At 42.5% G+C, this 23,202-nt stretch overlaps 3 protein-coding genes across 3 annotated transcripts in view; 1 reads left to right on the plus strand and 2 right to left on the minus strand.

Annotated features, from left to right (window-relative positions):
• Window positions 1-4,949: 4,949 nt before the first annotated feature.
• On the minus strand, window positions 4,950-6,011 carry LOC124664072 (BTB/POZ and MATH domain-containing protein 1-like). The gene has a single exon (XM_047201677.1). It carries the CDS (start codon window positions 6,009-6,011, stop codon window positions 4,950-4,952), a length of 1,062 nt encoding a protein of 353 aa, XP_047057633.1.
• A 518-nt stretch (window positions 6,012-6,529) lies between these two features.
• LOC124664082 (BTB/POZ and MATH domain-containing protein 1-like) lies at window positions 6,530-7,630 on the minus strand. Its single transcript, XM_047201687.1, has one exon. It carries the CDS (start codon window positions 7,628-7,630, stop codon window positions 6,530-6,532), a length of 1,101 nt encoding a protein of 366 aa, XP_047057643.1.
• A 986-nt stretch (window positions 7,631-8,616) lies between these two features.
• LOC124664094 (BTB/POZ and MATH domain-containing protein 2-like) overlaps window positions 8,617-23,202 on the plus strand; it is a 15,318-nt gene continuing 732 nt past the window's right edge. The window contains exon 1 of the mRNA XM_047201696.1: window positions 8,617-8,682. Coding sequence (XP_047057652.1) covers window positions 8,617-8,682 — 66 coding nt within the window. The remainder of the gene's footprint in view (window positions 8,683-23,202) is intronic.

A 23,202-nucleotide genomic window follows, 5' to 3' on the forward strand; every position in this document is an offset into this window, starting at 1 on the left:
TGGCAGCCATGTACTGGTCATGACTTTGAGTGAAACCCTGTTCACGCAAAACTTGCAATTCAAGGCTTAGTCCATTGTTCAAGTGTGAGTGGATGTAGCTTAAGGTTCTAGGCGGAAGTTCAACTTAACGAGTCTCCGCTGAAACACTCGGTATATAAACAAGCAGCGAGTATTGGTAAATCTCTAAATGGGATTTGAGATCCGGTGGGGGATTGTTGAAATATTGGGCCCACTTTTAGTGGCCCAAATTAGATTTCAGTTTTTCCTATAAATCTCAAAGCCCACATAGTGGCAGCCTTGTGAGTTTGAGCCCAAGTTGGTGGCAGCTCACTAGGGAGTGGCAAGAGGTGGGAAGTTTAGTCCCACATGGAAAGTTGGGAGGAAGTTAGACCACCTTATAAGGTGGGTTGTTCCACCACTAGTAAGTGAGTGAGAAGAGGAGTGCTACACGAGCGCTCCTCCTCCTCCTCGCTCGCTCGTCTCGACACGACACGACACGACACGTCACGACGCGCGCCGCGCTCGTGGTGAGTGGATTGAGCCTCGAGCCGAGACTTTCCTTACTTTTGCAGCTCGGAAAAACGAACGGAGTCCTAGACGGACGCGTCGCAGTTAGTCGGTTCGGGTCGCTCCCGGATCTTGGGCTATCTGTAACCGACTCGAAACGTTCATGCGACGTGGGCGTGGCCCACGTTGCCTAGGGTTTCCCGAGCCTATATAATCTCCTGCCCGGCTACCGCGTAAACACATCCAATACACGAGTTAGGGTTTCCACCTCTCTCTGCTTGAGCCGCCATCGTAGTCTACTCCATCCCGCGAGCCGACGTGCATCGGCGAACGGGAGAGCAGGTCTCCGGAACCGATCGTCCTTGCGATCCTGTACGGGAGAGGGCGAATTAGGTTTTTGGGAAGCGCTCTGCGCGACTGCTCAAGCTCTTCATCACGGGTCGCCTTCCGTCCAAGTCGGGCGGTGCTGCCTACCGTCGTCTTCAACGCCGTCTACTTCGACCCGTCGTCCCCGTCGTCAACAACGTTGTCATCAACAACGTTACTGCTGCGACATCGTCTGCTACACCTCCATCGCCACCACCACCAGATCGGTACGTGCGACATATCTTGATCTGTTTAGCGATGGATGCTTTACCGTTTGCGCTGCTGCTACTCATGTTGATTAATGCATCTAGTATGTTCGAGTTTCACATGTTAGTAGTTGCTGTCATCATGTTTTATATTCTGGAATTAATCATGGAAATTGTGCCTAATTATCCAACAAGCACAGGGTCTGCAATTGCCAGGTTCTGTGTTTTTGGAAATGTCAGTATAATCTTTTTTACTTTTTATTAAACATTGAACTTAGAACAATGAGAAGTAACTTGAAAAACTGTTTGTAATTTCATTCTTGTAAATTAATCAATCACTTGAGATGAGTACTTTCTCTTAAACTGTTCAGTTGACTTTGTGCGCTCATGTTATTACTAATATTATTTTGACAAGATATTATCTTTATCTATGATATAGGAAAAAAATAGGATACATAGTGATAAAAAATTTCAGGACTCTAGATCGTTTAACTTGAATATCTGGAATATGCCTTTTCTATTATGGTATATACGGTACCACAACAATAATGATATGCCATTGGGTCAGTTTCCATGTTCTGTTGCTTCTTCCATTCTGCCGCACACTTCTTTTTTGTGAATGCTTTGTTTTAGGACTGATAATGAAATTTTCAACTCTGGTTGTTCCTTCCCTGATACATGTTTTTAAATTGGTGTATCTGACTAGATACATCATTTTTCAGTGTTATGTTCTGCATGTGGATAGGATCCCGCAATGTTGCAGCCTGGCTGCAACTCGCCTCATCGTGGATGATTGAGCCGCCTAAGAAGTTTTTGTTCACTAACAGTTTGGTGATGTCTTGTGCCACTATTGGTATTATGCTGCAACATGTGAATTCTAAGCTTATTTATTTCTCTGTCAATCAAAATGTGTAGTTTTGGCTCTGATTTGCCTTATATATAATGTTGAGATGATATTTGGGTTCTGCATCAAGATATTGACAGTTCTTGCTTTGGCAAAAGCATGTGTTCTTGATGCACTCTATTGTTTTCCTTGTCATTTATGTATGGCTTAATAGAAATGTTTTGAATGAAATATCCCACTGTTCCTAGAGTGTCATTTGTAAGTATAAAAAATTGTTCAAGTTCAGACTGTTTTTTGGTCTTATGCTTGAGCAGGATTCTGTGATAAGGGCGCATAGCATTAGCCATCAGGTATCATGATTGGCATGCACCTAACCAGCGAGGAGGCGCCCCATGGGGCGCCCCAACCACTAGTACCAGACAAAGGGCATTAGCTCTATGTAGGTGTCTCATATCTAGAGCCATGGATATGGGGTCCTAGGCATATGCGGGTTTTTGAAAACGGGTTTTTATTAAAGGGTTGTAGCTTATGAAAACGTGTTTAGCCACAAACGTGTTTAGAAATAGGAAGTATCGTGACACACACATTCTGTATACTTTCGAGAGGTGCTCTACTTTTTCCACAAACGTGTTTAGCCATGCTATATATCCGAGATTGCATGCATGCATTCCCGTTCAAACTTCCTAGATCTGAGGCCATGTATAAAAGCTAACCAATCGGCCTCTCCGTGACGTCGCAATTCACCTTTTGCAACGAGTTTCGATCACAATACATATGATCAGTTGCCCCTCTAAGAGTAACAAGTGTACGGTCTCTCACTCAAACAAATCTTAATAGAGAGATCAACACTTATGCAAGGATGCAAAAGCAAGAGCACAAGGGTGCTCAAATCCTTCACATTCAAATCCCACCAAAGCAACAAATGCTATGGAGAAACTTGAGTGGAAGAACAATGGAAGAAACTAACAAATGACTCCATGATCTAGATCCAAAGAGTTCCCCTCAATTAGAGGAGAAATTGATTGGTGGAGGTTGTAGATCTAGATCTCCTCTTTCAAATCCCTCAAGAGGATACAAGAATTATGGGAGGGATGGAGAGGAACCAAGCTTTTGAAGTTCAACAATGGAGTAGAAGAGAGAGAGGGAGAGAGAGAGAGAGAGAGAGAGAGAGAGAGGGGAGGGAGGGAGTGAGAGAGAGAGAGAGAGCAAATAGTGTGGCATGCCGGGTCAAGGGCTGGACTACCCGGCAGCAGCACCCGGTAAGCTGGGCTATATGTCGGTCTACCCGGTAGTAGCACCCGGTAGGCCAGGCTCTATGCTGGGTTGCTAGAATTTTCTCAAAAGACCATTTTCTCCGAGAACTAAAAGCACTTCTCACGTAGTTCCCGAACTCCGATTAAGATAAAACTAATTTTGTTGGAAATATAACAACGAATAGAACCCAACGTCAAATTTTGTTGAAAAGATAATGACGAATATTTTGTTGGAAATACGAAGACTCCTCACGGAAAGTTTTTATATGATTTTAGAGATGGAGCCTCTCATCGTCATGAAACGGTAAAGACGTTCAAACGCGAAAACGCACCAAAAGATGCATACATATTCCGTTTTCGATGAACTTGGGCATGTTGAAAAACTAGCAACAAGCTCAAGAACCTCACACATAGAAACACCAAGAAGCAGCAAGAATATAGAGATGCATAGTATGTAATGGATTGAGCTTCCTAAGACGGTGCGATCAAGTTACCCAACCGACAGCCCCTCTTGATAGTGCGGCTATCTATCCTATAACCCGGTCTCCCAACAATCACCATGAGACCGGTAAAAGGAAAACCTAGCAAGGTCATAACTTTTTCTTGTGCATCCTGCTTGATCTTGATGATAGCGCTTCAAGCTCCACTCAAGTTGAAATGCCTCACTTTATTTTTGTTTTCTTCGTGAAGACTCGCAAATGCTCCCCCATACACCATGATGGGATAGATTCACTGAGACACATCTTCACATGTCCATTGTCACCAAATGGATCGCAAGCTTTAAGCATGATATCTTCGATATGCTCGCCTTGAACTTTCCTTTCTCAACCTTGATAACATCCATACTTCATGCCATCCTCACATGGGCGGTATGAGATCATATTCTTGATGCAAGACCATGGCAAGATACCTAATTCACATAGACAACAGAAATGCACACACATGATCCAAAGTGGTACGCTCTTTATGCTTCATGTGTTAACTAATTTAAATTCAATCTTCACTTTTAGTCTTGGTCAAACTTGTATCTTTTCAAAACGATGATCTTGATGCTAATAACAAAGGTACATATATCAATCTTCATGGCATCCACACTTAAATACAATACATGGACTACAAGCAATACCTATGGAACATTCATTCATACAAACACAATAAAAACATTACTCCATAGAGGATTGTCATTAATTTCCAAAAACACACTTAGGGCAATGTATCCTTACAGTGGTGCACTAGTAGATAAGAACAGACAAAAATATGCTATATAAACGGATTGTAGGTTCTTATTGTATTGCTACTAGAGAAAACATGGTTTGTAGCTTTAGTATTGTGTTATACTACTGCAGATAGTGTGATGGTTTGTTCTTAGCAGGAAGTGCTTTTAATCCTATATAGTTCCTACTTCGCTGGATGTATATAAGCATTTGGTACTCCGCTCATGATTTTGTTTGCTCTATTGTAATGTGAACTATTAGGCTTGGTGTTGTTATATTTCTTTGTAATTGTAGTATTTGGTGCCCTGGCAGTGAAATATTCTGGTTATCGAATACTTTAGTTTTGAGGAAAGTGAACTGTCAAAACCGGGCCTGAACAACTAAGACCAAAAATACAAACATAAAAAAAATGCACAATTTTATTTCGAGGGGTCATGCAAATTGATGATTAGAGTGTGATGATATTGATTTAAATCGACACACAAAGCATAAGCCAATCATTGTTTTCCCACGTGTTTTGGCAGCATTATACAAAATGTAAACATGTGCGCCATGATCTTCAGTTTTTTCCCAGGAGCTTAAGCAGAGTAGAGGGGAAACGTCCCTTTAGCTGATTGATCCCATCCGCCGCGACGAATGCTTTCAGATTACTTGAATTATAGAGGAACTGCATGCAAGCCGCCGTCAACACGGTGCAACGGTGCCGCTCGGCCAACTCTAGAGTGGCAGCCAAAGAGCTGATGTCGATGTGCTTGCACAGCGCCTCCTCGCATATGCGTTTCAGTTTCTCAACCCCATACCGATCCGCCGCGACGAGCAGCTTCTCGGCAGTCGGTGCGGCCTCGAGCAGCGGAGGCGAGTCAGTGTAGATAAACTGGAGCAAGGTCCTGAACATCTCGGCATCCATGTCGTCGACGCGTAGCTCTGCGGTGCCGGTGGCCATTGAGGCGAGCGATAGTTCCTTTTTGAAGACGGGTGATCGGGCCTCAAGTACCCACCGGTGCGCGTGGAAGGTCTCTCCTCCGGCCTCGATCTTCACGTCCACGGGCAAGTCGAACGACGTCGGGGCCACGGGCGCAGGTTCCAGCGCTGCTGCAACCTCGATGTACTCGTCGGCATCGGTGTGCAGTCTTGTGACGGTGGCGTCGCACAGAAGGGTCAGGCAGTCGTCCTTGAGGTGACTCTCCTCGTCCAGATCCTCGTGTTTCATGAAGTCGCTCCATCCCAGACTAAGAGGATTGGTACTCGAGAAGCTGTGCTCCGTAATGGGTTCAGTACTGGACGACGGCATACTGGACCCCGTGTTGTCTAGTATACTCAACTGAAACTGTACCATAGCGTCGATGGTTTTGGCGTGGCTGGCATGTTCCAGGAAGAGGGAGATGTAGCCGTCGTGTCCCGCGGACCCGTTTGGATAGCACTTGATACGCCAGTCGTGGCCGCCGACGGTGAACGTGCTAGATCTCACCCCCTTCCCATTGGACACCATCTTCCTGACTTGCGTGAACCCTTCGATCCGGAGCACATGGGAGAAGGTCGCCATCTTGGCGGAGACGATTGAAGCGGAGAGGTTCGGCCGGCTGGCCCCGCGGAGGGCGGACAAGAGAGCGGACATGGACATGATGGGGTAGCGCGTCGATGAAGGAGACCACCGCGGCTTGCAGATGAACTATATGTGCGGAAAATCAGGGAGTGGATGGATGCTCAATGCCTATTTGTGCTATATATAGGTAAATACTAGTGGTGCCCTTATATATATGGCTGTTTAACGAGGCTGGTATGTGCAGATATAGAGATCTTTTGCCGTGATGGCCGATGATTGTAAGTCGGCCACTGTGCGCTTTAGCCCCTACAGGAATTCAGAAATCATTCCGTCTCCCTATCCGTGGCAAATAATAGAGGTTCCCAGTAATATGTGTGGTAAATTATAAAATTCCCCTACCCGCACACCACCCAATCCCCTGCCTCCTCCGAGTGACGGTGAAATGCAGCGGCCGCCGCGGTGAAGCCCCAAGGAAACCACCTCTACTTTTGTTTATAAAGAAAATATATTAATATCAGAAGATACCAATTATATCCAGCAATTCTCTACTAGTCTAGCTAGTTTGCTAGAACACAATACCAGCCTTAATTATTGAGTCATTTCTCCAGTTTTACCATCCTCTTCACGACAAGCTCTAGCAAGGCAGAGGAGCAGTCTTTCTTTAGCTGCCCAAACCCATCCATTTGCATTGCCATGATCGTTTCGGCCAGATTCCCAGCAGAGGACAGGAACCGCATGCACGCCTCCCTGAGGACGGGGCAACGATGCCGCTCTGCCAATGCTAGACATGAGGCCACGGAGCTCATACCGATGTGCCGGCACAATTCCTCCTCACACATGAGCTTCAGCTTCTCCAGCTCATACTTGTCCGCCGCGACGAGCAGCTTCTCGGCGGTTATAGGCGCGTCCAGCAGGGTAGTCGAGTCGGTGTAGATGAACTGGAGCAGAGCCTTGAACTCGTCGGCGTCCATGTCGTCGACGCGTAGTTCGACGGTGGCGCCGTCCTCGCCGGTGGTTGCCGTGGAGGCGAGCGAGAGGTCGGTCTTGAATACGGGTGATCGGGCCTCGAGCACCCACCGGTGCGCGGCGAGCGTCTCTCCGCCGACCAGGAGCTGCACGTCCGGCCGTTCCCTATTCCAGATGGCTTCTGTGAGTTGCCCTTGCAGATTGAACGGCGCCGGCGGCCAGGGAACCTCTACGCGGTCGTCGGTTCCCGTGACGACCACGGTGAGGTCGCAGAGCACGGTGAGGCAGTCGTCCATGAGATAGTTGCCCTTGTAGAGATCCTCGTGGCTGATGAAGTCGGCGTAGGCACCCCAGGTGCGGGCATAGTGGATGTCTTCTTCGCTGGCTCGAGTGTAGGATGGCTTCATGGCCTGGTCGAGTATACTGAACTGGACATGTTGGATGATATGCGGGGGCCATTTCTGGCCAGCATGTTCCCACGACAGGGCGACGTGCTCCTCCTCCGACCACCAATTGCCGTTTGGGTAGCAACACATGCGCCAGTCCTGGCCGCCGACGGCAAACGTGCTTGATCTCACCGCCTCCCCGGGTTTCACCGTGTTCCTGGCTTTGGTGAACTCAGGGATCCGGAGCAGGTGGGAGCCGGTTGAACGCCTCGGGACGATGGCTGACGCGGAGAGCTTCTGGCAGCCGGCGCGGCGCAGGGTGGACAGGACAGTGGACATCGACATGATGGGTGGTGTACTCGCGAACGCCTTCGCGAAAGAAGATGACAGACGCGCTTTGGCTGGTATGTGCACAGAATACCAGAACCGAATGATATGCATGCAAAAAAACAGATCGTAATATATCAGCCTTGATACACAAATACTAACACCCAGATATTGAAGATTCTATGGCTTGGTCAACAATTAATCAAAAGATATTGTGTGTTCTGGGCATCTAAATAATCACTCCCTGAAATAGTGTTCGATTCCATATTTGTTACCCGAGATCTCTTGTTGTGGATCCTAAAATTTTGATATCAGACCATATATATGAACCCTGACCTCTCAACCAAAGGGTTATTAATTCCTCATAACGTCGCCATGATTTCACAGAGGCAGCTAGCGCAAACAGGGCATGTGCAATGGTTGATAAGACCGTCTTATCACAATTCTGACACGTAATCTAGATATAGCAATAAAATATAATGTACAATGGGTTATTTTTTAGTCTTATCTGTGATAACAAAACATCCTAAATATGTGGTGAGAGAGATTGTGATAAGAAATCATTTCTTAGCTAAAAGAAGGCGAAGTCTTTTTTCATCTTTCTCTTTCATCCACCTCAACGTTTATCTTACGTGGCACTTAGTGCCACCATTGTACATGCCATAAGAAAGAAAGACATGTTAAGAAAATAAACATGTTTTAAGGAACTAGTGAGATTTTTTTTCTTTCTTTCTTGCTAATTAAAGGACTTTACTGATTAATCGTCAGAATTGCAATCACTCTTTAGAGTGTCAGTGCGAAAACCCGGGTTATAATTAATCCACATGCAGCTCCTCCTATCTGTACTAGCTTTCTTAGGACATAAATCCATAGGAGTTTCCTCGTATTTCCTCGTATATGTACGAGTGAGCTTTATTGATTAGGTAGGAATGTTATTACAATGAATGATCGCTGCCAACACGCAGGGAGGGGACATAACTCATGCCACTCTAAGATACGCCGCAATGTCTCAAGTTTATTGGAAACCTGGTGATTCACATTTTTGGGCTGGACTTATGGCGATGAAGAAGGTATTCTTCCCATATGGTTCTTTCTCTATTAAAGATGGATCTCATATAAGGTTATGAGAGGATAAATGGTTAGGCAATACCACTCTCCAAGAATAATATCCTGCTCTATATAACATTGTGCGTCATAAGAGCGATACTTTAGCTAAGATGATGGAGTCTTCCCTGCTGAATGTGATGTTCAGGCAACATCCCATTGGGCTCCGACTTGCCTCTTGAAATGTGCACTACTAGAAAAAGGCCTATAGCCACATGGGTTACCGCTGGCGCACTCCATTTTAGGTACGCCAGTGCTATTTACCGGTTACGCGCCTCTACATAGGGGCGCCGGTGATGCAACGATAACACCGGCACACGACAAATTTGGTGCGCCGAGGGTAATGGTCGACCAGGTTCGGGGTCGGGGGAAAATCGCACCTCCTCTTACCGCCGGCGCACCACCATATTGGTTCGCCGGAGGTAACTTGATTACCACCGGCGCACCACCATATTGGTGCGCCGGGAGTAAGAGGAGCTGTGGTTTTTTCCCCCCCCCCCCCCCCCCCCCATGGTTCGCCTTTCTAGTTTTTTTAAAAAAAATTGATAGAAAATTAAAAAAATAAAATCCTTCGAGATGTCATCTAGCTGCAAGAGAAATTAACATACATGAGTTTAGACTTTTTATGCAAAATGGCGTCATCTATCGGTAAAATGGCTTTTCTGGTTCCATACGACCTCGGATGAAAATATTTTTTATATGAAAATCTATCGACGCGAAATTTATGAAAATTCAAAACAGAAACAGGACTTTTTCAGCTTTTAGATATTGATGAAAAAATAAAAAATTTCTACCCCCAGCGCACCACCATATTACGTGCGCCGGTGGTAAGATAGACTACATATGCAAAACTCGCACTCTCCTTCTTCTCCTTCCTCACTTCTCCCCCTTCTCCTCTTTCCCTCCTCATCCTCTTCTCATTCCTTCTCCTTTTCTCCTCACCAACCGCCTACTCTCCTTCCTCCTCCTCATCCTCCCCCCCGACGACCTCCTCCTACTCCTCCTCCTCCTCCTCCTCCTCCTCGTCCTCCGGTGACCCCTCCTCCCTGACGGCCTCCTCCTCCGGTGACCTCCTCCTCCCTGATGGCCTCCTCCTCGGGTGACCTCCTGCTCCACCTCCGGACTCCTTCTCCTGCTCCAACTCCGGACTCCTTATCCTCCTCCACTTCCAGTTCCACCTCCGTCCTCCTCCTCCTCCTCCTCCTACTACATCGGCGTGGCAACGAGGCGGCCCATGGCCACGGTATTCAAGGACAAACCTGAGCCAGACGAACCCGAGCTAGATCTAGATCGGCCTTTTTTGAATTTTGAAAACATACCGCCGGCGCACTAGGCCTGGTGCGCCGGGGATAACTTGCGTTACCACCGGCGCACCAAATGGTGTGCCAGCTGTAAGCCATTGCCACCAGCCTGTTCCCACTGGCGGGGTCTGGTGCGCCCGCGATAACATTTTTTGGTGCACCAACAATAAGGTTTTTCCTAGTAGTGATGTTTCTTCAGTGTATGGCTTATGTTCAATTGATGCAAGGGACTGATGAGTTTCGATGGAATCTTTCGGAGAGTGGTAAATTCCCTATAGATTAAATGTATGGAGTTTTGATTCAACCAATTGTGTCGGTAGTTAATAATAAGTTATTATGGAAAATGTAGATACCATTGAAGACTAAGTTTTCGCCTGGTACCTTTGGAGGGAGGTTACTCACAAAGGATAATCTCGCTAAACGTAATTGGTAGGGAAGTAGGATGTGTGTATTTTGTTATCAGGATGGGACAATAAAACTGTAGGGATTCGTGGCATAGAAAACAAAAAATATCCTACTGCAAGAACGAATAACAAGCCAAGATCTAATCTAGTAGATGGTAGCAACGAGGTGAAGATCAACATACCCTCGAAGATCGCTAAGCGTTAACGAGATAAATCTCATGGTGCATGTAGTCGATCACTTGCCGCTTTCAAAAGCGCGTAGAAGATCTTGACGGTGCCACAATCCGGCAGCACCTCCGCACTCGGTCACACGTACGGTGTTGATGACGACGTCCTTCTCCCCGTTCCAGCGGGCAGCGTGATGACCCACAAGTATAGGGGGTTTATCGTAGTACTTTCGATAAATAAGAGTGTCGAACCCAACGAGGAGCAGAAGGTGTTGACAAGCAGTTTCGATGAAGGATTCACTGTAAATGCTCACAGAAAAGTTTTCAGGGGGTTTTGATATAGCAGATAAATAAAGTACAAGTAAGTAAAATGCGAGAGTAATAATTGCAGCGAGTGGCCCAATCCTTTTAGGCACAAAGGACAAGCCAGTTTGTTTACTTATGATGACCAAACGTTCTTGAGGACACACGGGAATTTAGTCTAGTGCTTTCGCTTCATATAGTTGATTAATCTTCATTGTTTTGATAAGTGTTGTGTGGGTGAACCTATGCTAATGCACCGCCCTTCCTAGGACTAATACATACTTGTGATTAAACCCCTTGCAAGCATCCGCAAATACAAGAAAGTAATTAAGATAAATCTAACCACAGACCTTAAACTACGAGATCCTGCTATCCCTCATGCATCGATATACCAACGGGGTTTCAGGTTGCTGTCACTCCGGCAACCCCACAATTGGCAAACGAATACAAGATGCATTCCCCTAGGCCAATAAAGGTGAAGTATCATGTAGTCGACGTTCACATGACACCACTAGAAGAATAACACCACAACTTAAGTATCAAACCATTAAATATTACTCAACATAGTTCACTACTAACATTTAGACTCACCCATGTCCTCAAGAACTAAACGAACTACTCACAAGACATCATATGTAATATGATCAGAGGTGATATAATGATGAATAAAAATCTGAACATAAACCTTGGTTCAATGGTTTCACTCAATAGCATCAATAACAAGGAGTAATCAACACCGGGAGAGTTTCCCCTATGAAATAACAAGATTCAACCCTAGATGTTACAGCGGAGACGAGGTGCAGAGGTGGAGATGATGGTGTCGGCGGTGGAGATGATGATGATGATGATGATCCCAATGAAGTCCAGCTCGATGACGGTGATGATGGCGACAATTTCCCCCTCCGGGAGGGAATTTCCCCGGCAGATTTCAGCCTGCCGGAGAGCTCTTTTCTCTCTGGTTTTTTTCCGCCCCGCAGAGGCGGCTGTGTCTATCCTCGATGATTCTCCCGACCTTAGGGTTTCTGATAGATGAAGTACGCGAAAGGGCGATGGCCGAGGGGGGTCGTGGGCCCCCTCCCCACATGGCGGCGCGCCAGGCCTGGTGGCCGCGCCGGCCTATGGGGGGGCCATGGTGGCCCTCCTCGGCCTCCCCTTTTGGCTGGCTCCGTCATCTGGAAAAATAGGAGCTTCGGTATATTTTCCGTCAATTGTTGATCTTCAGAAATATTGTATCCTGACGGTGCTTTTTCCAGCAGAATCCTGACTCCGGTGAGTAATTCTCCAATAATCATGAAACATGCAAAATAGGTGAAATAACATAAGTATCATCTCTAAATATGAAATATATCAATGAATAACAGTAAATTATGATATAAAATAGTGATGCAAAATGGACGTATCAACTCCCCCAAGCTTAGACCTCGCTTGTCCCCAAGCGAAACCGAACTCAGTAAACAAGACCACATGTTTATGGAGTGAAGAGTCGATACATAAAATACGGACAAGAAGCATCACATTTATTAATTCACACAAGACATTCTAGTAAATAACTTCCTCATATAACTCAACTTGAAACAAGTAAAGGGAAATCACAAATAAAGGTACATAGGAAATCATAATTGGTGATGGCAAACTTCGTTCTTGGTCAAAGAACAATTAACAGATTGTACTTATTTTTTGAGCATAGATAACCTTCAAAGTCATATTCATTTAGATAAAATTTGTACTAAACAAGGAAGAATAAAAGACATGATTAAATAGATCACAATATAAATGGTTGGATCACAACAACTCAATTGCTTGCTTGAGATAGAGGGAAATCGGTTTACTGACTCAACATAAAAGTAAAAGATAGGCCCTTCACAGAGGGAAGCAGGGATTAAATCATGAGCTAGAGCTTTTTAAGTTTTGAAATCATATAGAGAGCATAAAAGTAAAGTTTTGAGAGGTGTTTGTTGTTGTCAACGAATGGTAGTGGGCACTCTAACCCCCTTGTTAAACAGACTTTCAAAGAGCGGCTCCCATGAAGGACGTTATCTCTACCAGCAAGGTAGACCATCCCTCTTCTCTTTTGTTTACACATGTACTTTTGTTTTATTTATGGACAACACTCCTCCCAACCTTTGCTTTCACAAGCCATGGAGGAGTGTCTATTTGCAAAATTAAGTTGCTTACTGATGAATCAGGGCAAACCATGTGAAGAGAATTATTAATGAAAGTTAATTAACTGGGGCTGGGAACCCCGTTGCCAGCTCTTATTGCAAAATTATTGGATAATCGGATGTGCCACTAGTCCATTGGTGAGAGTCTGCCCAACAAGATTGAAAGATAAAACACCACATACTTCCTCATGAGCTATAAAACATTGACACAAGTAAGGATAATAACTTTTGAATTGTTTTAAAGGTAGCACATGAAATATTTACTTGGAGTGGCGCAAAATACCACATAATAGGTAGTTATGGTGGACACAAATGGCATGGGTTTGGTTTAAAGCTTTGGATGCACGAGAAGCATTCCCTCTCAGTACATGTCTTTGGCTAGAAAGGTTGGTTAGCAAGCATAAGAGTTGAGGGAAACAAACAAATATACATGTGATAGAAACAATCATGCATCTTCCTTGTAAGCACAAACAATTTTAACTTCAGAATACTAAGCTCATTAGCTAACAAGAAAGAAAGATAATGAAATAATATATCTACATGTACTTCCCTCTTTTCTACTTAAGCCTCAAAGTATTGTTGCTATTGACCAATGCTAAGTTTGCCAAAACCAAATAGATTGACTTGATGCTCCCAAAGTGATATCAATACTAACAACAAGATCAATCATATAACAGAAATTGCAAACTAAAATAAGATGTGCAAAAAGTAAATGATAAAACTTCTCATTAATATTCCATAACGATAACTCACACCAAGGGATACATAGATAACCAACTAAAAGAGAGATACTTCCACACTGCAAACCATCTTATATGATAACTTCCCTACTCATGATATGACACTACTTGACAGTAAAAAGGTAAAAGATAGTGATGATGTGATACCGCGGCACTCCCCCCAAGCTTGGAACAAGCCAAGGGGATGCCAATACCAATGATGAATTACTCCTTCGGTGGTGATGGTGGTAAATTCTTCCCGTCATCAGACTTCCAAGGAAGAGGCTCTCCATCAACAAACGACGTCTTGGTCTCGGGAATCCTGAAACCGGCAGCATAGCTTATGTGTTTAAACCTGTTTTCATACTCACAGTTTTGATTCTGAACATCATAAAGTTGCGCTTGAAGTTGGTTGGTAGTGTTGTGAAGTGAGAGGATATCGTCCCACAGCTTTGTAGTCTCCTTCTTGTGTTCATCAACAAGTTCGGACACAATTATGTGGAAGATGTCCACTTCACGTTCAGCCATCTTCTTGTAGGCGAAGACCTCTTGTTCTAGTTTCTCCATCCTGTCCTCCAAGCTTCCTTCTCCTTTAGGACCTCGGACATCTTCTATCTGCAACTCTCCATCTACAAGCAGCAATTCCTTGGGATGCATCTTCAGCTTGTTCATGTACGGGTTGACAACGTTCTCAAAGAAGCTGTCCTTCGGAGTTCCCGACGAAGACATGGTGGCTCTAGATCTGAAAACAATATCTGGCAGAAAACGGCCCGAAACAAGACACGACGAGAAGACGATATACGGACCTTGGAGGGTCCGGGGGATTATATATCAAGAATTTTCACGACGAAAGGAAAGTACCAGGTCGAACACGAGTGGGAGAGGGACACCGAGGAGCCGTCCCCATATGGCGGCGCGGCCAGGGTGGGGCCCGCGCCACCACGTGGGGACGCGCCCTTATGCGTCTCCTCCACTCCGATTCGATCTCGTAATTTTTCATATTTCCTGAAAATAGCAAAAATATTGTTCAGAAAGTTAAACGCGGACTTTTTACTACCAAAACTGTTACCTATTCCAAGTTGAACTCTGCAGAACTATCAATTTTATCTTTGATGAAGGTTTCCGGAGTCACCACTCGAATAACATCAACATCTTCATTATAAGAATCTCCAGAAATATAATGCTTGAGTCTTTGTCCATTCACCACTTGTGTGGCATCATCGTTCAGCGAAGCGATTTTTATTGCCCCTGAACGATACACCTCCACAATGACATATGGTCCTTCCCATTTTGAGAGTAATTTTCCTGCAAAAAATCTGAGACGAGACCGATACAATAGGACTTTATCTCCAACATTAAATTCTCTTTTAATAATTCTTCTATCATGCCATTTATTAACTTTCTCCTCAAAAAGTTTAGCATTTTCATAAGCTTCACTTCTCCATTCATCTAAAGAACTCAATTGTAGCAACCTTTTCTTACCGGCAAGTTTAAAATCTTTATTAAGTTCTCTTACAGCCCAATAAGCTTTGTGCTCTAGTTCTAAAGGTAAATGACAAGCCTTTCCATAAACCATTTTATAAGGGGACATACCCATAGGATTTTTATAAGCAGTTCTATAAGCCCACAACGCTTCCTTTAACTTACTAGCCCAATTTTTTCTAGATTTATTAACAGTCTTTTGCAGGATAGATTTAATTTCTCTATTTGATAATTCTACTTGCCCACTAGTCTGAGGATGATAAGCTGAAGCAATTCTATGATTAATACCATATCTAGCAAGAGTTTTTCTAAAACCACCATGAATAAAATGAGAACCTCCATCAGTCATAAGATATTTGGGTACTCCAAACCTAGGAAAGATAACATCTAAAAGCATTTTTAAAGAGGTCTCACCATCAGCACTTTTTGTGGGTATGGCTTCCACCCATTTAGTAACATAATCAACAGCAACAAGTATATGAGTGTTACCTTCTGAAGAAGGGAAAGGACCCATGAAGTCAAATCCCCAACAATCAAATGGTTCAATAACAAGAGTATAATTCATAGGCATTTCGTTGCGCCTAGAGATATTACCAACTCTTTGACATTCATCACAAGATAAAATAAACTTCCTTGCATCTTTAAAGAGAGTTGGCCAATAAAATCCCGACTGTAGAACCTTTTGCGCGGTTCTATCTCCGGCGTGATGTCCTCCATAAACACTACCATGACACTTACTCAATATCTCTTGTTGTTCATATTCGGGGACACATCTTCGCATAATACTATCCACTCCTTCTTTATATAAGTGTGGGTCATCCTAAAAATAATGCCTCAAGTCATAAAAGAATTTCCTCCTTTCCTGAGCTGAAAAGGTTGGAGGCAAGTACTTGCAAACAATAAAGTTAGCATAATCAGCATACCAAGGACTATCTCACGAGCTCACCTTTATTACAGCCAATTGTTCATTTGGAAAACTATCATTAACAGGAACAGGATTATATGTAGGATAACGTTGCATAGAAAACAAAAAAATTTCCTACCGCGAACACGCAATCCAAGCCAAGATGCAATCTAGAAGACGGTAGCAACGAGGGGGTATCGAGTCTCACCCTTGAAGAGATTCCAAAGCCTACAAGATGAGGCTCTTGTTGCTGCGGTAGACGTTCACTTTCCGCTTGCAAAAGCGCGTAGAAGATCTTGATCACGATCGCTTCCGGCGCCACGAACGGGCAGCACCTCCGTACTCGGTCACACGTTCGGTTGTTGATGAAGACGACGTCCACCTCCCCGTTCCAGCGGGCAGCGGAAGTAGTAGCTCCTCTTGAATCCGACAGCACGACGGCATGGTGTCGGTGGTGGTGGAGAAGTCCGGCGGAGCTTCGCTAAGCGTGCGGGAAGTGGAGGAGCGGGGCGGCTAGGGTTTGGGGAGAGGGGGGGGCGCCGGCCACTATGGGGTGTGGCCACCTTGGTGGTGTTTGAGGTGGCCGGCCCCCTCCCCTTTGGCCCTCATTATATAGGTGGAACCCCAAGAGTTGGTCTCCAAGTCTTCGAATAAGACCCGAACCAAAAACCTTCCATATGGAGGGAAACCTAGCCAAGCTAGGACTCCCACTAGAGGTGGGAGTTCCACCTCCCATATGGGGGGTGGCCGGCCCCTAAGGGGAGTCCACTTGGGACTCCTCCCCCACTAGGGTTGGCCGGTCCATGGAGGTGGAGTCCCATGTGGACTCCACCTTCCTTGGTGGTTTCTTCCGACTTTTCTAGAACCTTCCATAGAACCTTCCGCGACATTTTAATTCACATAAAATGACATCCTATATATGAATCTTATTCTCCGGACCATTCCGAACTCCTCGTGATGTCCGGGATCTCATCCGGGACTCCGAACAAATATTCGAACTCCATTCCATATTCAAGTTCTACCATTTCAACATCCAACTTTAAGTGTGTCACCCTACGGTTCGTGAACTATGCGGACATGGTTGAGTACTCACTCCGACCAATAACCAATAGCGGGATCCGGAGATCCATAATGGCTCCCACATATTCAACGATGACTTTAGTGATCGAATGAACCATTCACATACGATACCAATTCCCTTTGTCACGCGATATTTTACTTGTCCGAGGTTTGATCTTCGGTATCACTCTATACCTTGTTCATCCTCGTCTCCTGACAAGTACTCTTTACTCGTACCGTGGTATGTGGTCTCTTATGAACTTATTCATATGCTTTCAAGACATTAGACGACATTCCACCGAGAGGGCCCGGAGTATATCTATCCGTCATCGGGATGGACAAATCCCACTCGTTGATCCATATGCCTCAACTCATACTTTCCGGATACTTAATCCCACCTTTATAACCACCCATTTACGCAAGTGGCGTTTGATGTAATCAAAGTACCTTTCCGGTATAAGTGATTTACATGATCTCATGGTCATAAGGACTAGGTAACTATGTATCGAAAGCTTATAGCAAATAACTTAATGACGAGATCTTATGCTACTCTTAATTGGGTGTGTCCATTACATCATTCATACAATGATATAACCTTGTTATTAATAACATCCAATGTTCATGATTATGAAACTAATCATCCATTAATCAACAAGCTAGTTAAGAGGCATACTAGGGACTTCTTTGTTTGTCTACATATCACACATGTACTAATGTTTCGGTTAATACAATTATAGCATGATATATAAACATTTATCATAAACATAAAGATATATAATAATAACCACTTTATTATTGCCTCTAGGGCATATCTCCTTCAGTCTCCCACTTGCACTAGAGTCAATAATCTAGTTTACATTTGTAAATATATAACACCTTGGCCTTCTGGTGCTTTATCATGTTTTGCTCACGGGAGAGGTTTTAGTCAACGGATCTGACATGCTCAGAACTGTATGTATTTTGTAATTCATTTGTGTCTTCAACGCATTACTCATTTCCAAATGAGTCGGCATTAAATATGTTTGATCTTCTCGTGGAACCTTAATTCCGCGGTTTGAAATATGTCACTAATATTGTCACACACAATATAGCTTCAAAGTTCTGACACTATCGGAACTACACCAAGTTCTCAAAGAACTTCTTGACTTAACATCCTCAGTCATTGTCAAAACAATGACATACTCTGCCTTTCGTTTGTAGAATCTGTCACAATATTTAGAACTTTTCTAAATCTAATATAGAAAACTTCTAACTTATTGTGCTACCTTTTAAATAACACTTAGTCAAATTTGAGATTGAAATTATATTTTATATGTGACAAAACCAATATCGATGTAACACCTTACAATGATTTGTTTGTCATTTCTCCATACAAAATTATATATATATCCTTGGTTCTTCTAAAGTACTCAAGGATACTCTTACTGTCGTCCAATGATCATCTCATGAATCATTCTGGTATATACTCATAACATTTTAGAGCACAGGATATCTGATTGTGTACATATTATTCGTGATCCATAATCACTCATGTGTTTTTACTCATTGAGTATCAGATATACTCAAGTCTTGTTAAAACTTCACATGACAAGAACATATTCTTAATATTTCTATATTGAACTATTTCAATATCCATTCTATGTACTTTGACTTAAACTTATTTTGTGTTTCAATCTATCTTCATAGATCTTGACACTAGATATGTTTCAGTCCATATTCTTTCATTGAAATTAATTTCTCAATGAAACCTTTTAATCAAGTATATAATTACATCATTTATAACCAACTATATGTCACCTACATAAAGTATTATAAATGTGTCTTAGCGCTCCCACTTAATTTCTTGCAAGTGCAAGCCTCTTCATCGTCTCTGATGAAATCAAAAAAAAAAACTCTTTGACTATTTCATCTGGTGAAGATTCTAACTCCGCGATACTTACTTCATCCAATTGAAGTTCGTATACCTATCTAGTATTCCACAGACCAGCAAAACTCTTGGTTGTATCTTGTATACACCTTTAATACATACTTCTGATAAGTAATGTATTTTGCCATCCTACTAGCATATCTCATAAAAGAAATATGTAGTGATTACTAGAATAATCCACATAGACTATAAGCATTGCTACGGAAGATCTAATCTTATCGTAGTCAACTCTTTGAACTTTGTCGTAAACAATTTTTCAACAAGTCGAGCTTCTTCAAAGATATTTCATCTAAGTCTATAGATCCATTTACTTTCAAAAAGTATTCATCTATTATGGATTTCATGGTGCATGGACATTTTAACGGAGTCAGGGCCCATCATAAATTCTTTGCTTGTAGTTGGTTTATCATTGTTCAAAATCAATCCTTTGTCCACAAATCATTTATTTGATCACAAAGTAAACCATACCTACAAGGTTCAATATGTACTTCGATCTCCATGGCTAAAACACTTTGTAGTCATAGGAGCCATGATCGTCGTGGCCGCTTCCGAACCAATTCCGATGCTGCGCTACTTTGATCATTATGATCAGGTTCATAAACCTTATCAAGTTCTATTGTCCTCCCACTCAAAAACTTCGCTAGAAACAATTTCTTGGAAATAAGAAACATTGACAAACACTTTTGTCTTTGTCTCCATTGTGGGAAGAATTCCCAATCAATTCTCTGGGGATAACCAACAAAGACATTCATCCGATTTTGGTTGTAAACTTATTTACTCATGCTATGCATACCAAAATTTAAGAAAAGACTATTAGGGTTTATACCCATGTCATAACTCGTATGATGTCATTTCAACGGATCATGATGATGCTCTATTCAGTGTAAAGCGGTAGTCTCTAAAGCATAATTTACAAAAATATAATGGCATTAATATTTTATCTCATCATTGACCCAACTAGGTTTGGATACATCTCTCGGATACTTCATCATCACTATGATACTCCAAGAAATGTGAGTTGTAGAACAATTTCATAACTCTCTTAGATGTTCGCTAAAACTAGTAATTCAAATATTTCCACTATGATCCAATCATAGATATTTGACTTTTCTATTACGATGATTTCTACTTCATGCTGAAATTTATTTGAATCCATTCAAATGTTTCAAACTTCTTCCTTATCGAATATATCCACATATATATACTCAATTCATTGTTTGAAGTTTTCATGAAGTATAAGAATCTTCCGCACACAACTATGCCCAGTGATCCATATACATCATCATGTATGTTTCCACTAAGTTAGTTGCCCTTCAAAACTTGGCCTATGAACGGTATTTTAGTCATTCTCTTTTAGAAAAGATTTGTAAGCGCCAAACGATTCAAAAAATCAAATGACTCCAAAAATCCATTTGCATGGAGTTTCTTCATGCGTTCCTTTCCAACATGACCTAAATGGCGGTTCCACAAATAAGTGGAATTCAAATCATTTGCCTTATGGCATTTTTAGCGTCAGTGTTATGTATGTGTGTTTCACCATTAAGATTTATAATAACTTATCCATTGTACATGGAGTAATGTCATAATTTAAACAACTCATTGTTTTCATTTGACCAGAGCAAAATAACAATTATTAAGTTCTTTATTATAAATTCTAAGGGCTAGATAGAATGCTAACGACGAACATAATAACATTTTATTTTGTTCCAGGCGTGCATTCTTATCATATTCCTTGTCAGTCACTTAGGCCATTGTATTCTTGTATTGCGTTGTTTTGTATGACACTTCATACCAACCAATATAGTACTAATACCCAAGAATTTCATTGTGTGACTTAACTAGGAATACAACCATAACATGTATATCATTTATATACACCCGAGCTAGACTTTCTAGTTTTTTCTTATCTTTTTGCCAGAATATCTTTTGCGGTTTCTCTTTAGCTTTCCTCATTATTCGAAAAACACTTCAACATCAATAACTTCTAGGTTTGTTGGTCAAATACCAATAATCTTGAGGTTCTTACTTTGAAGTTGATCATCATATGACAAGTGTTCTAGATTTCACTTATTAGTAACTTTGTAATATGATGAACAATTTCACTCATAATTTTATCCATCATATCATGACGACTTTCCGAGACCATGTCTGTACATGCTAGGCTCGTAAAGTTTTAACCTTGGTATTTGCATGTGCAAATCTAGCTTGCACCCGTTGTATGCACACGTAGAATCTATCACACCCGATCATCACGTGATGCTTCGAAACGACGAGTCTTAGCAACGGTGCATATTAAGGATGGTCACTTCATGGATATGCGAATATCGTTAGTGCCCCAATAGTTGGAGGATTGTGACGCCTGGCGTCTTCAACCTTCATACATTCCCATAAAACTTATGAGTTTATGTAGTCTCACCAAATTTATATTCTATCATCTTTAGATATCACATATATCTCATACCTTGATTATTTCTGAAAACTAAATTTTCAGCTCCTTACTTTTCAAACAAATTTGAACTTCAAGTTTCACGGAGACAAGATAACTTTAGGTACTAATTGAAACCATAGCTCTTTGAATCAACAATGTGAGGTTTACTAAAAGTTTGCAATAGGACTTAATCAATTCTTGATTCTTTAACAATACGGTACCAATCCGTAAAGTTTCTTATCAGATTTTAACATAATTTCTATCTCAATTACAAGACTAGCGCATAGTAGTAAACGGATGCCAATACTACAAAATTAATTCAAAATACTACCCAGACTATGTTTATGATAATTAGTTCATGTTTTAATCTAATTACTAATGAACTCCCACTTAATACAACATCCCTCATAGTTGTTAAGTGGTACACGATCCAAATCCACTACACCAAAACCGATCATCACGTGAGATGATGTAGCTTCAATGGTGAACATCAACATGTTGATCATATCATCCATATGACTCGTGTTCAACCTTTCGGTTTCCGTTGTCCCGAGGCCATGTCCGTACATGCTAGGCTCGTCAAGCAAACCCAAGTATTCCGCGTGTGCAACATGGCTTACACCCGTTGTATGTGAACGTTGAATCTATCACATCCGATCATCACGAGATGCTTCGAAACGACGAACCGTACAACGGTGCATACGAGGGGAGAACACTTTATTATCTTGATATTAATGTGAGGGATCATCTTATAATGCTACCGTCGCGTTCTAAGCAAAATAAGATGCATAAAGGATTAACATCACATGCAATTCATATGTGATATGATATGGCCCTTTAGTCTTTGCGCCTTCGATCTTCATCTCCAAAGCACGGACATGATCTCCATCATCAACGGGCATGATCTCCATCATCGTCGGCGTAGCGTCAAGGTTCATGGCGCCGTCTTCATGGTTGTTCACCTCATGTAGCAACTATTACAACTACTTTGAAATACTACTCAACATGAAAATTAAAGACAACCATAAGGCTCCTGCCGGTTGCCACAATACAATAATGATCATCTCATACATATTCATCATCACATTATGGCCATATCACATCACCAAACCCCGCAAAAACAAGTTAGACGTCTCTAATTTGGTTTGCATATTTTACGTGGTTTAGGGTTTTCGAGAGAGATCTAATCTACCTACGAACATGAACCACAACGGTGATACTAATGTTGTCAATAGAAGAGTAAATTGAATCTTCACTATAGTAGGAGAGACAGACACCCGCAAAGCCTCTTATGCAATACAAGTTGCATGTCGAACGAGGAACAAGTCTCATGAACGCGGTCATGTAAAGTTAGTCCGAGCCGCTTCATCCCACTATGCCACAAAGATGCAAAGTACTCAAACTAAAGATAACAAGAGCATCAACGCCCACAAAACCATTGTGTTCTACTCGTGCAACCATCTATGCATAGACACGGCTCGATACTCGTGGTGACCCCGCATACCACCGCATGTTGTAGTATGCCGGCCGTTGATATAACATTCGCGAAGTACCATTCCGCAAATATCACATCCCTCGAGTAGTACAACAGAACATAGCAAGGTCCATAACTCATTCACATATTATTAGA

The sequence above is a fragment of the Lolium rigidum genome, chromosome 1 (assembly GCF_022539505.1).
Source record: "Lolium rigidum isolate FL_2022 chromosome 1, APGP_CSIRO_Lrig_0.1, whole genome shotgun sequence".
Taxonomy (NCBI): Eukaryota; Viridiplantae; Streptophyta; class Magnoliopsida; order Poales; family Poaceae; genus Lolium; species Lolium rigidum.